At 42.0% G+C, this 14,465-nt stretch overlaps 1 protein-coding gene across 6 annotated transcripts in view; it reads right to left on the bottom strand.

Moving 5' to 3' along the window:
• EPHA5 (EPH receptor A5) overlaps nt 1-14,465 on the bottom strand; it is a 306,886-nt gene that overhangs the window by 277,760 nt on the left and 14,661 nt on the right. For all 6 annotated transcript variants that reach the window (XM_053607676.1, XM_053607677.1, XM_053607674.1 and 3 more), the window contains exon 2: nt 622-686. In XM_053607676.1, coding sequence (XP_053463651.1) covers nt 622-686 — 65 coding nt within the window. The remainder of the gene's footprint in view (nt 1-621; nt 687-14,465) is intronic.

Raw genomic sequence — 14,465 nt, 5'->3', positions numbered from 1 at the left:
ACACACACACACAAAAAAAATATATATATATATATATATCAATGAAAACATTTTTTAAATGTTTTCAGTGAAGAAAAATTCAAGAATTAGAAAACCACCTTTGAATCAGGAGACTAAACTGGTAATCTTTAGGAATTTTGAATCTCACTGGAACACAAAGGTATCTCTTATAATATTTCTATTTCCTTAATTGTGTAAATGAAATAAAAAGAATAATAATAAATTGGTCCCAGTTTTAACAGTGAGCACAGACATGTTCAATTTTTATCCCTCCTACAATATGATGATGGCAAATGAGCCCCAAATCAAATAATTTTTTTAATATAAACTAATTCTGAGAGTTTTTTCATTGCTTCAGTCTATTTTCCTGGATGCTGAAGGAAGCTTCGAATCTCTCTGTGCAACAATACTGAGCAGAAAGTGTATTTTGTACTCAGCCGTTGAAACCTGTTCCTTTCTCTCCCTTTCCTTGTCAGAGTGAATCTGAGGTCACTCACCTCATCCCCCAAAAGACACATGTCCCCCTTCCTCTTACAAACAAGTACGCCCAGTGAAATGTCATCCCTGTGTTACATTGATCAGGGGAAGCTTAATATTAGAGAAAATTTCATAAGTACATACCCCATTTTTTGGAAAAGCAATCCATCCCAGGTCCCCCATGACAGTGCGTGAGTCCAGCAGATTCACTGAAAAGAGAGAATGCAGACGTGAGTGGCAGGTGTGACGCTGTGCTCCTCGTTCAACTGTGTCAGCAAAAGGGCACAGTGCTCAGAGAACTGCCATTAGAGTAAGCTCTCATTACGGGGAACACCATAGGTGTAACTTTTCGCAAAAACAACATGGAGATGGCACAAAAAAAGGAATAATTTTGGATAAACGTTTGGAGAACAATTATAGCAAAAATCATTACCCACATGCGTTTTGCCAAAGAATAATGAAAAGAAACTAGTAACACAAAAAAGAAAAACGAAAAATAAAAGAAAGCACCCCAGAATGAAAGACTCATCACGCTGCCTCTTAAAAGACTCTGCATCTAAGTTTTTGGATTAAGCTGCAGCCATAACAGTGTAGCTAAATGTATTTTATTTTCTTCTGGAAAGCTGTTATGAAGCAATTAACAAATAATTTACATTAAACAGCAATACACTATTCCTAAGCTTGTAGCATTTTTTGGTAATATTAACAGAAATCTGTAATCCAAATGGCAAGTTTAATTAAGAAATAAATCTGCACACCCTTAACCAAGACAAGGTGATTGCAGCAGTTTGGGGTTGTTGCTATAGTTGAGATCACTGCAATGCCAAAGACGTATTCCACTGAGATGTGACCACAGTCTAAAACGTGTTGCAGCTACAACTGTCAGACGGATTCCGTCTGGAAATCCTAAGACACTGGAAACTCCGTGATGGAAGTTTGAATATCATTACAGAAAGAAGTAATAGATGAATGGACATGCAAAAACACACCCACACACAATCACACACCCGCATATACACACTCAGACTCATACACATTAACACGGGCGCACACACAGACTCACACTCAAACACACCCACACACACACATTAACATGGGCACACATACAACAAATATATCCACACCCACACACATTCACATGAGCACATACACACACACTCAAACACACCCACATCCACACATTCACATGAGTGCATATACACACACAAACACACCCACACTCACACACATTCACACAGGCACACACACACTCAAACAACCCACACCCACACACATTCACATGTGTATATACACACACACTCAAACACACCAACACTCACAAATACTCACATGGGCACACACACACACTCAAACACACCCACACACATTCACACGGGCACACACACATGCATTCACAGGAACACACACACACTTACACATTCACAAGGGCACACACATTCTCACACACATTCACACGGGCACACACACGAACTCACACACATTCACACGGGCACATACTCAAACACACACACATACACACATACCAATCCATGTAGTATCCATAATCTGTGCTGGGAAATCAATCTACCTTAACGGTACTCTCTGCTCTAAAGGGCTTTAGACCTGGACCACAGACCATTATTTTTCCAATCTGCAATTCCTCACCCACAGGGATCCACCAGGCCCACTGCAGAGCTGAACCACTTTGAATGTGCCTGGCACATGAACTCAAAAACAAACAAACAAAAAAACCCACCTCAGTTAAAGGAAATTTCAGTACTTGTGACTAGAAATAACCATGTTCAAGAGCCAGTGCCTTGAAATGCCACCAATTCTAAAAGAAAGATTCTGATTCCATTTGCAGGCACAGTGGCTCACGCCTGTCAACCTAGCACTCCAGGAAGCTGAGGCAAGAGGATCTCCTGAGCTCAGGAGTTTAAGATCAGCCCGAGCAAGGGTGAGACCCTGTCTCTTCTAAAAATAGAAAAATTAGCCAGGTTTTCTGGCAGGAACCTGCAGTCCCAGCTCCTGAGGAGGCTGAGGCAGGAGGATCGCTTGAACCCAGGAGTCTGAGGTTGCTGTGAGCTAGGCTGAAGCCATAGCACTATAGCCTGGGCAACAGAGTGAGTGTCTAAAAAAACAATCAAACAAACAAACAAACAAAAAGATTCTACCCCCAAGTGTAAGTCTGGGCTATTAAAGGAATAAACATTGACAGGCTGGGGACAATGCTGTTCTACTTTATAAGAGGATATGATAAAATTATTATGACTGAGGAATTAGGATCACAACTACAATGAAAATTTTCTAGATGTTACAGAATTATGTGCCTTTAGCCCTTATCTATCAATTTATTTTTCTATAGCACAAATTAATAAGATAAAATTACACCTGTCAACATACATACCTTATAAACTACATGAAGTCTATAATAATAGTAGTAACATTAAGATAAACCAATAGCCTAAACTGTATAGAAAAGCAGAAATATGCCGCATTTTATGTGGCCATACACAGGCCCTTGATGGTAAATACAGTCGTTGATTATCTCACTACTTCCTGAGATCTTTTAACAGTAAAAGTGCATGTCGTATAACATTTGGATAATTTTCAGCCTGCTCACATCACACTGCTTTAAAGAATAATAACATAAATCATTTGTGAAACTAGTAATTTCTTAGAGGAAAGATGATCTAACCTAGAAACTATTGTTTAAAAGAACAAATACAAAACCAAATTGCTCCAGCGCCACTGACCTCGCAAATCCTTCCAGTCCCTTCATGATGTTGTTCAGTGACATCTACATGTTTCCCTTTTTACTCTATTGCTGCCTTTTCTGGTTTCCATGGGAATAAGACTATGTTAAACTTAAACGTCCTTGTCCTCATTTTTAGTTTTTCTGGGCCACTAGGGCTCTGTCTAGACATGACTAAACATCAGGGGAGTCCAGAACCTACATTGTTCTGTTTATCCACCTGCAGGCGTCATCTGATTCACCTTTGATACTGAGCAGCATACCGTGGGGATCACATAAACCGGAGCAGGTCAGCAGACTGTGGGTGTCATTGTGGGGCCAGATGACCTGGACCCCTGCCGCACGCACGCAGCCTGATGAGCACAGGAATTCTAGGAATTCACAGCCGGCCTGCCGTGAGAAGCACAGCATTCCTTGCAGACAGATCTCTTAGTAACATGTAGATTCCACACACTCATTACCTCCAACAAATTATAGATGACTTTTCAAAATGTAGGGATCCTCACTTGAATTAGCTTCGATCTAATTTGCTATTTAACTTTATTTTTCTAAAAACATATTTATGTAGAGGTAAATTAATTAGACCTAAAAAAACTAGCTCCACTGTGAATATCACTTACGGGGTGTCCTCACTCTTGCAATGAGACTCCATAATACAGGAGAAAATTACAGTAGAAATCTATATAGTCTTACAGGGACCATGTCCAAAGGCTTTCCTTCAAATAAACAGATTAGAAGGTTTACAGAAAATACGTGGGTGTCCCTTCCTGCTACTGTCCAAGCTTGCTCTCTCTCGGAACAAATGATTTCAAAAAATTCACATGCAAAAAAAGTGATTTACGTTATCATTAGTGAATTAGAAATGGAGAAAAGGAGTAAAATCAGGTGTTTTAGCAAACACTTGCAGACTAGTGTAACTTTGTTTATATAATACAGGATAAATTAAGATTTGATGCCCCAGAGAAAAGAGCTAAAATGCATATATAAATTATTAAATATGTATCTTAATTTTACGGCTAAGCTTTAAACATTAGCTGTCTCCGATGCCCCTCTCCCCTTCCGAATTGCTACGTCTTCATTTATCCGGAAACATATTTCAGGAACTACTTTCTTCAGGAACCTTCTCTGATCCTCCCTTACCTAAATATTAGGTATTGTGATTGAATATCCTATTAGGACCAAATTGCTACTGCTGAAAAAATGAATGCACAGAATTGTATTGTTCTTTTGAAAGAACGCATGTTTGGCTCATGCCTGTGAACCTGACCTGAGCACAGAGCAGCTCGATAGCTGTTTGTTTTGTGGGTGAGTCATTGGTCATTGGACAGGCCAAGAGGTGTGGTTAATCAGAACACCCAGCGGTTCTCAACACCAACATCTGATAATGTCTGTGGACATTTTTGAGTGTAAAAACTGGGGCAGGGGAGAATGTGCTCCTGGCATTTAGAGAAAGGAAGCCAAGCGTGGAGCCAAACATTCTGCACTGCCCAGCAGAGCTCCCAGGAAAGAATCACCTTGCCCAGATTTCACGGGTGCTAACGTTGCAAAGTCCCGTTATCCAGCTATGGATGCTACCAGTAAACTTCCACCTTGAGAGTTCTCCATACGGTATGTCATTAACCAGAGCTGTTCGTTAACAGAAGTTAGCATACGTGAACTCATTCACGGTGAACTAAAAGAACATTGTTATTTGAGGAAATAAAAGAAAATAATAAAAAGGTCAAGTGCCTTGTAATCCCAGCACTCTGTAAGGCCAAGGTAGGCAGACTGCTTGAACTCAGGAGTTCCACACTAGCCTGAGCAAGTGCGAAATCACATCTCTACCAAAAATAGAAAAATTAGCTGAGCATTGTAGCCAGGCACCTATAGTCCCAGCTACTCTGGAGGCTGAGGCAGGAGGATCACTTGAGCCCACGAGTTTAAGGTTGCTGTGAGCTATGATAAAGCCATGGCACTCTACGTAGGGCACAGAGTGAGACTCTGTCGTAAATAAATAAACAAATACATAAATAAATAAATAAAAGAATGTACAAAGACTATTCAGACAACACAACACTCAAATTATTTTTTGCACCACCAGTACCATTATTACAGGTGTCCTCACCTGTATTCTGTCTCTCAACATCTTTAACAGCACACACGTGAGGAAGTACTCAGACACCCATATTCTGAATGCCTCCCTTGCCCTTGCTAGTTACATAATAAAATAGAAAGATAAAAAGTTCATCATGTAGAAAACAGAACTGTGGACATACAATATATATAAATGTGAACTTTCAGAAGTTCATTTCCCAATTTCATTACCAAATTTTTTTTTAAAGAAAGGCTTGGCAGGAATGAAGCACAGTCACAGTAGCTTCTGTGTTGTAATTACAGTAATTAAATTGTTCTGAACAGTATAGATGCTTGTTGTAAATTGCAACGAATACAGGGATATTGATCTTTATTGTACAACTTGATTAAAACTTGTCCAGGAAAAGCTACTAATGAACATAATTAGAGGAAATATTTGATACGACACTTACTCTGAAAGACATTAATTAGATATTAGACATTTATAGAAAAATAATTTTTTTATTCAATCCCTTATATTTTAAGATAGAGACAGGATTAAACTGAGAGACAGCCTTCAAGGTCATTTTCCCTCAGCCATTGTATAATTACAATGAAGACAGACATATTGCTTGATATTCTAATCAGTAATTAAGAAGACTGACATCCAGGAGACATAATTCTAATGGGGTCAGTGAGTATGTGCTCTATTGCAAATTCCTAAAGTTAATATATAGGAGGGAAGCGCTTCACTAACACAGGAACTTTCTAATAAGTAAAGTCACTTAGCTGTTTGCCCAACCAAATTACAGACTGACAGAAACGAATTCAAAGTTGTCTCCACTATGCTTAAATTTTATTACCACACATTAACAACGTCAACACTTTCTTAAGAGAAAAGCATTTAAAGAATTTACTTTCGGGTGGTGACTGTGGCTCGAAGGAGAAGGGCGTCGGCCCCATATGCCAGAGGTGGTGGGTTCAAACCCAGCCCTGGCCAAAAACTGCAAAAAAAAAAAAAAAAAAGGAATTTACTTTCAGAAAACGCAGAGGATTGCTACCTCATTATTTATGTTGAAATTTAAGGGGAACAAGGAGAGGATAAATGAATAAAGTGGAATAAGCACCTCGACATCACACATTCTAAGCATTGGAGATTAGTCTGACTTAATACAAATATGCTCGTCAACGATGGTCACTTTCAAACAATTGCAACTTGTTCATATCCCTCTGACTCCACGGCTCTTCCCTGAACAAACTGACACCATTACAGCAGGAAAATGTAGTATCAGGTTCTCCAAGAAAACAACACATGGAAACAAATGTGTTTTCAGACTTTGCAGAGTCGAAAGATAGATCAGATGGAAGACGTTTCACCCACCACCCACCATCCATGGACAAGGCCATGGGAGGACATGGGATCCCTGATGGGTGGAGATCGTCAGAAGGCACATTTCTCTTTTCTATTATTTCTGTCTTCTCCTTGATCTTCACATTAACAAACACGACTATAATGTCGGGTGAACCTCCAGGCACTATAAAAAGAGAACTTGGATTAGCAGCAGACAGGGTGCTGTCCCTTTCTCTGAAGGCCTTGAATCCCAGTCCCACTGCACACAACAGACTTCTGATGGGTGTCTGCTTATTGATTTCCCTTTAACAGAAAGGCTACTGGACTCAGTTACAGCAGTCATTTAATTCATCTGGGGGCACAAACCCCAGACACACAGCGGTCCAGCTTCTCTCTATGGCCCCACTCAACACAGACACTACTTTCTTGCTTTTGGGCTAAATTGCATAATTTGACAACTGCTGCGGGGAACAAAGAACTGTTGATAAAATGAGAGTGGAGAAAGAAAACAGGTGTTTCTCATTGGAAAACTGAATTTGTAAATTTGGTAAAAATTATAGGACAGGTTCAGGGGTGCCGTGTAGAGCTCCAGCCTCTCTTTACAAGAAGCCAGACCCAACTGTAGTTCCACAGACAATGGATGGGAGAACATTCATTTCCTTTGCAATTCTGAGTGACCAGTGCACACAGCCTATTTTAGAAAAGAAAAAGAAGAAAGAAAGAATACGGGGGAAGAACAGGATGAGCCCTCACTTCGCATCAGGTGGTCTACCAGGGAATTTATACATGTTCCTTCTGTCAATCACCTCAACAGCCTATAGGCTGGGCAACTAGCAGGAGAGGAAGTTAGAACTAAACCATGACAGAGGCCTCAGAGACAGGCGGAGCCCTGCTTATGATTTCCTGTAGAAAATGCCCCGCTTTGGACCCAGACATAAGATCACTTTATTACAGCCACCTGGACAGCCAAGGCCGTGAGCTAAACCCTAACCTGGGGGACTCTGCCTTCTTTGCACATGACCCATGGCTGTTAAACCCTGCTTGCAAAAATTCACACAGCCCAGGGGACTGGTTCCATTCTCTGTTAACAGTTCTCTTGCACACTTCACTACAAAGTATTTTGCCAAAATTTTAAAACGAACCTCATGTTTCATGCAGTGGACGTCTTACTCTGCACTTTTCATAAATCAACTTACTGAACGCAGTGTTGACACCCTTCTTCATACCCAGTTCTCCTTATTCCTCACCTAACGCCTTACAATCTGTCCTCAGCCCTCACTGTGCACCAGTGATAACCGCGGAGCCCTGAGCTCCCAATCTGCCCTATTTACCTGCAGCATTTGACCTTGATCCCAAGGACAAAGCCGTTCACCTTCTGTCTTCAGTGTCGACTTACTTCTGAAGTTTGCTTCTTCTTCTTAAATCCCCGGTAGACTTCTAACCTGCACCAACCTTCACTCAAACCCCATCAGCTGCAAACTTTGGTTTGGGTCAATGCTTCATTTCTGTAGGTCGCCCCTAGTTCTTACACTACCCCAGTGATGCCTGATTAGGATTGAACATAAAATCAAAAAGGAGCTTTCTGAAATAACTAAAGTCTCCGTGCCAGCCCGTACAGATGGAGTCAGACTATTAAGAAGGGATAGTGGCCAGTGTATAGAGGGTTCCAAAAAAAAGTATACACATTTTAAGAAAGGTAAAAATAACTGCATTAAAATTGTAATACTCAAAGATAACAAAAGAAAAATACAAGTCACACTGAGCACATCTTATAACTGTAGAAGTCAAATGTAACTTGAGTATTACACAATGTAATAGATTTTTGTTTTCCTTTCTTAAAATGTACATCCATTTTTTTGGCACCCTCTGTATTTATTTTTTGTTTGCTGGTTCCTTGGTTTTAAGTATTAGCATCTAACCTTATAGAAGGACTCCTCTGAAGGAGCCCATGAACGTTCAAGTCTTTAGCTTCTTGATCCCACACATTTATATATATTGTTCAATTGTTCATTTTTCTCTTTTTGAATTTTCATCAGTTTACAAAACTGCCTGCTGGTTATTAGCACAGGTGTGGTGTGCAGTCACCCCCAAATCCAGCCTGCTGCGTGTGGACCGTGTTCTGTTTCAGGACTAGAATTCTACCCAGATGCGGGAGTGTCTCTTGTCGTCCTTCACCCTTGCCCCTATCTTGAATCGCTGACCAAATTGCTATTCTAATTATGGTATATCTTGTTTATAACCCTGTGAACTGCCTGCCGTGTCATTCAACAGTATAACCCGTCCAGCCAAAACCCTGCCATAATTTTTCACTTGCAAAATCTCCTGGCTGGTTTCTCAGCAAAGAGGCAGGATCCCTGTCCGACAATGTATTTAAAATGCTGCTTCCAGAGAGGCCGTTCTCAATCACCAGTGAGATTGTGTTCCCCCCAACTTCAGCCTTGCAATTGTATCTTACGGGTTTAATATCATTCCTCCCAGGGGAATCCCTATTTTGGCCTCAAAATTCCGTCAAGCCTTTTCCGCCCTGGATTTTCACCTTTTGGCAATAGTGAACTCACTGCACCTCCAACTACGTGGTCTCGGTATTGACTCCGTTTTGTCCAATAAGCTGCGAAGGGGCTCTGCAAAGGGAGAGGATTCATAGAAAACATGAACAAGGGAAACTCCTGGCTGCCTTGAAAGTTTCTGGGTATGGATGTATTTCCCAGAACAGACACGGCCACCTAATGAAAATAAGCAGAACGGCAGGAGAGCAAAGCTATAACCTAAGGTTGGAGAGTAACGGGAAGGGATCTGGGTCCGATCTGTCAGAGAGTTGCTAACCCATCTCAACTCGAAACGCACCTCTCTTAGGACTTGCGTTCGTGTGGGTCAAATCAATGTGTTGTTGTTGTTTTTTTTTAATCCAGCAGGGAAGTGATGCTCTGTCACCTGATAAGGAGCACAGTGAAGGGACGACGGCCCATACAGGGCAGAGCTTCTGGCAACCCGTCCATCCCATTCCAGACCCTACTCTCCTACCGTGTTTTCAACCCTCCGAAATTCTATTCACAGAATTCCAATAATATTGAAAATCGACTCACTTCAGCTCTCAGATTATAGTACATCTCTGAAGTTATTTCTAAAAGAGATTTTTATTATCCCTTTTTATCTTAATATATAATGCTGAATTGTTGACAGCAAAACAAACACTCCTGTTGTTAATTGTGTTTCAAAATACTTTCATCTTTGTCTATTCTGTTCTTTTTCTTTCTTTCTTTCTTTTTTTTTTTTTTTAAGACAGAGCCTCAAGCTGTTGCCCTGGGTAGAGTGCTGTGGCCTCACAGCTCACAGCAACCTCCAACTCCTGGGCTCAAGTGATTTTTCTGCGTCCACCTCCCAAGTAGCTGGGACTACAGGCACCCAGCACAACGGATTTTTTGTTTGCAGCCGTCATTGTGGTTTGGCAGGCCGGGCTGGATTCAAACCCGCCAGCTCAGGTGTATGTGGCTGGCGCCTTAGCCACTTGATCCACAGGCACCAAGCCTATTCTGTTCTTTTATGTTCATTCTGTTCCAAATATTTTTCATCACCATATCAAAGAAGCTTTAGACACCGCCCTTCAAAAATTACACAGTGGAACTTTATACCATGAGGCGTACAGCCCTGAGGACAGCAAAATCAATCAGAAATGTATACTAAATATTTTTAGTGGTTAGTGTACTCTAGACGTATAAACCCAGAAAGATGGCAAAAAGAAACTCATAAATAGAGTCCACTGGTTAGTCCGTGCCAAGTGCTTAAACAAAGCTAATGCCTGAAAACACTGATGGCTACATGATGACTCAACCACAGTCTGCTACATCAAGGGCGGAGCTCAGGGAAAGAGCACTCCAGCTGGATTCCAGGGAAAGAGCACTTCCAGCTGGATTCCAGGGAAAGAGCACCTCCAGCTGGATTCCAGGGAAGGAGCACTCCAGCTGGATTCCAGGGAAAGAGCACTCCAGCTGGATTCCAGGGAAAGAGCACTCCAGCTGGATTCCAGGGAAGGAGCACTCCAGCTGGATTCCAGGGAAGGAGCTCCTCCAGCTGGATTCCAGGGAAAGAGCACCTCCAGCTGGATTCCAGGGAAAGAGCACTCCAGCTGGATTCCAGGGAAGGAGCACTCCAGCTGGATTCCAGGGAAAGAGCACGCCAGCTGGATTCCAGGGAAGGAGCACTCCAGCTGGATTCCAGGGAAAGAGCACCTCCAGCTGGATTCCAGGGAAAGAGCACCTCCAGCTGGATTCCAGGGAAGGAGCACTCCAGCTGGATTCCAGGGAAAGAGCACTCCAGCTGGATTCCAGGGAAGGAGCACTCGAGCTGGATTCCAGGGAAAGAGCACCTCCAGCTGGATTCCAGGGAAAGAGCACCTCCAGCTGGATTCCAGGGAAGGAGCACTCCAGCTGGTTTCCAGGGAAAGAGCACCTCCAGCTGGATTCCAGGGAAAGAGCACCTCCAGCTGGATTCCAGGGAAGGAGCACTCCAGCTGGATTCCAGGGAAAGAGCACCTCCAGCTGGATTCCAGGGAAGGAGCACTCCAGCTGGATTCCAGGGAAAGAGCACCTCCAGCTGGATTCCAGGGAAGGAGCACTCCAGCTGGATTCCAGGGAAAGAGCACTCCAGCTGGATTCCAGGGAAGGAGCACTCCAGCTGGATTCCAGGGAAAGAGCACCTCCAGCTGGATTCCAGGGAAAGAGCACCTCCAGCTGGATTCCAGGGAAGGAGCACTCCAGCTGGATTCCAGGGAAAGAGCACCTCCAGCTGGATTCCAGGGAAAGAGCACCTCCAGCTGGATTCCAGGGAAAGAGCACCTCCAGCTGGATTCCAGGGAAGGAGCACTCCAGCTGGATTCCAGGGAAAGAGCACCTCCAGCTGGATTCCAGGGAAAGAGCACCTCCAGCTGGATTCCAGGGAAGGAGCACTCCAGCTGGATTCCAGGGAAAGAGCACCTCCAGCTGGATTCCAGGGAAGGAGCACTCCAGCTGGATTCCAGGGAAAGAGCACCTCCAGCTGGATTCCAGGGAAAGAGCACCTCCAGCTGGATTCCAGGGAAAGAGCACCTCCAGCTGGATTCCAGGGAAGGAGCACTCCAGCTGGATTCCAGGGAAAGAGCACCTCCAGCTGGATTCCAGGGAAAGAGCACCTCCAGCTGGATTCCAGGGAAGGAGCACTCCAGCTGGATTCCAGGGAAAGAGCACCTCCAGCTGGATTCCAGGGAAAGAGCACCTCCAGCTGGAGGGAAAGAGCACCTCCAGCTGGATTCCAGGGAAAGAGCACCTCCAGCTGGATTCCAGCAGCTACCTTGTCAGGTGGAGCAACCAAACTTGTCAAATCTTACATACCGTTTTCATTCTAAAGAGAAAGGTCAACACCAGATGACAAAAGACATCTTCACATCACCAAACGCCCTTCTTTTTCCACACCGCCATGGCTACAGATACTACTTAAATAAATATATTTATTCATAATTCACTTTGAGATGTCCCGCTCCCCATCAAACTCTAAGACTCTTCAGGGCTGTGGTTTTGGTTTCCCGATCTGTGACGTTGAGAAAAATTTTACTTGGAGGGCCTCAATTCTCATACCGGTAACATCACTAAATAACACTGATAAAATTGTATGTGTCTGTCCTTAATATACAAGATCATCACTTAATCCTAACAGTGATCCTTGTAGCCTTTGTAATATACATGCTACTTTCTCCACTTTGCAGATCAGGAAATTGAAGTTGAGAGAAGCTAAGTAAGGCACTGGCCCAGGGTCCCAGAGCTAATAAACACACGGCTGGAATCTGAATCCGAGTCTATCTAACACCGAGGTCCTCTCTCTTGCTGCTATATTACACTTGCCCCCCGTCCAGCTTGCTGAATATAAAGCTTCACTCCTTTGAGACTCCTAAGTTCTATCAGTGAATTTTATTAAATCATTGAACAGTGAATAGTCTGTTACAGAAGCCGAGATCACAATGCTCTCACATCATGTAGTATGTAAGACGGAAATCCTCAGGTACATTCCTGCAAACATAGCAGACGATAGCTTTTCCTGGGGAAATCACAATATGGTATTCAATGTCCATTAGTAAGTTCTAAGATTCCAGAAAGCAAAAAGGTAACCAACAAAGTAGTATTAAACGATCTCTTCTTAATTGTTCATTTTGTTCTTCATTCTGCTTTAATCTGCTAACTGGGGTGAGATACTATATGTATTTCAGACTATGTCCTTTCAAGTCAAAAAGTACATTAAAGCTACAGAATTAGCATAGAATGTGACAGGTATGAAAAGCTGAGTCTTTGTTTTGAATGAATACTTACCCCTACACATCCCCAATGCCGGATGGAAATGTATCAAACTTCAAAAAGAATCTATATAATCTCTAGTTTTCCAGATTTCAGGATCGGACAAGTGATGATTAGAAAGAAACATACACTCGGGGAGGGAAACAAACTCACAGTGGCACCTACAGCACTTGCCAAAAATAAACCAACAATGGGAAAACCCAATAGTTCCTTCTGCAAAATGAGAAGTGATTTGGATTTTTGTTGACATTTTGAGTTATTATTTTTATGTTCACCTATTGCAGCTTACAGTTTAATTATGATGCATTTGTACCCTCATATTAACCCCAAATTAATAAGAAAAACAAAGAAATTTAATTCTGATATAAACCCTGCATGATGATTTTTTTGTTATCTAAATTTTTTTAAATGACTTTGCAAGAAGTCTTTGAATGCTCGCCAAAATATAAGGTAATATAGACACAGAGCTAACAGAATACAACAAATACTGCACTAAATAATTATAGGTGGCTGAGTATAATCATTTTAGTACCCAGATCTAATTATCCACCTCAAAAGGGATAACAGCATTCGTAACAGCAGCAAAATATTTTTTAAATCAATGTATTAAAATATAGAAATGTATATGTCTATATTAATAGGGTTTAAGACTGATGTAGTAATTATTTTTGCTTCATTAAGCTGGTGCCTATGATCTATTTTGGTCAAAATACTAGTTGTCTCCTTAACAAAGGCTACAAAGGAAAAGAAAAAATAAAGTAGATAAATTAACAGTGCTTTCATTTTTCTGTGTTTGTGGCAGCTACTATTTTGTCTAATAATCACTCACATCCCTTCTCCTTGGTTTGATAGCGGAATCTCGCTTTTCTTTGGAGTAATAATATGTCCCCTACTAGACATTGAATTACGGCTGGTCTTTGCAAACAATGTCTCAGCCCTCACTGAATCTGATGGTCTCCTCCGGCCATTTGAGACACAAGCAGAAATCTGCTAACTGGTTTCCGGGAAAGTTTCATTGTCCCAACTAAAGAACTAACGCGGCTCCTCCCCTTCCCTGTCTCTTGTCTTGTTTGGATGTGATGCTGGCAGGTGCATCAGGATTCCAGTAACTAATGGCCCCTGGGCATGAAGGTGAGGCCAAGAGAATCACAAACTCCTCTCTTGATGCTATTCAGCCATCAGACAACTACCCTCCAACTTCCTTCTCTAACATTAAAAAAGCACAAACTTTTTCTGACTACTACTGGACACTTGTTTGTTATTTATAACCTAATATAATCCTATATATTAATAATGCAGATAATATAATTAAAAACTGAGGGGAAAAGTCCAACTTACAGCCTTAGCTTTTGTTCAAGTCCTATGGAATATAACCCCTGCCATGAGGGTTCATTGAATCGACAAATACGTATTGAGTATCTACTTAAGTGCCAAGAACTGTTCTCATCCCCAGGGTTACATCAGTGAATAATACAGGAAGTATCCTGCTGACTTCTCAGCCTTCCAACTGCTTACCCCAGAGAACAAAAACTTG

This window comes from Nycticebus coucang, chromosome 10 (genome assembly GCF_027406575.1).
Source record: "Nycticebus coucang isolate mNycCou1 chromosome 10, mNycCou1.pri, whole genome shotgun sequence".
Lineage (NCBI taxonomy): Eukaryota > Metazoa > Chordata > Mammalia > Primates > Lorisidae > Nycticebus > Nycticebus coucang.
This window is presented reverse-complemented; position numbering and strand designations above follow the sequence as displayed.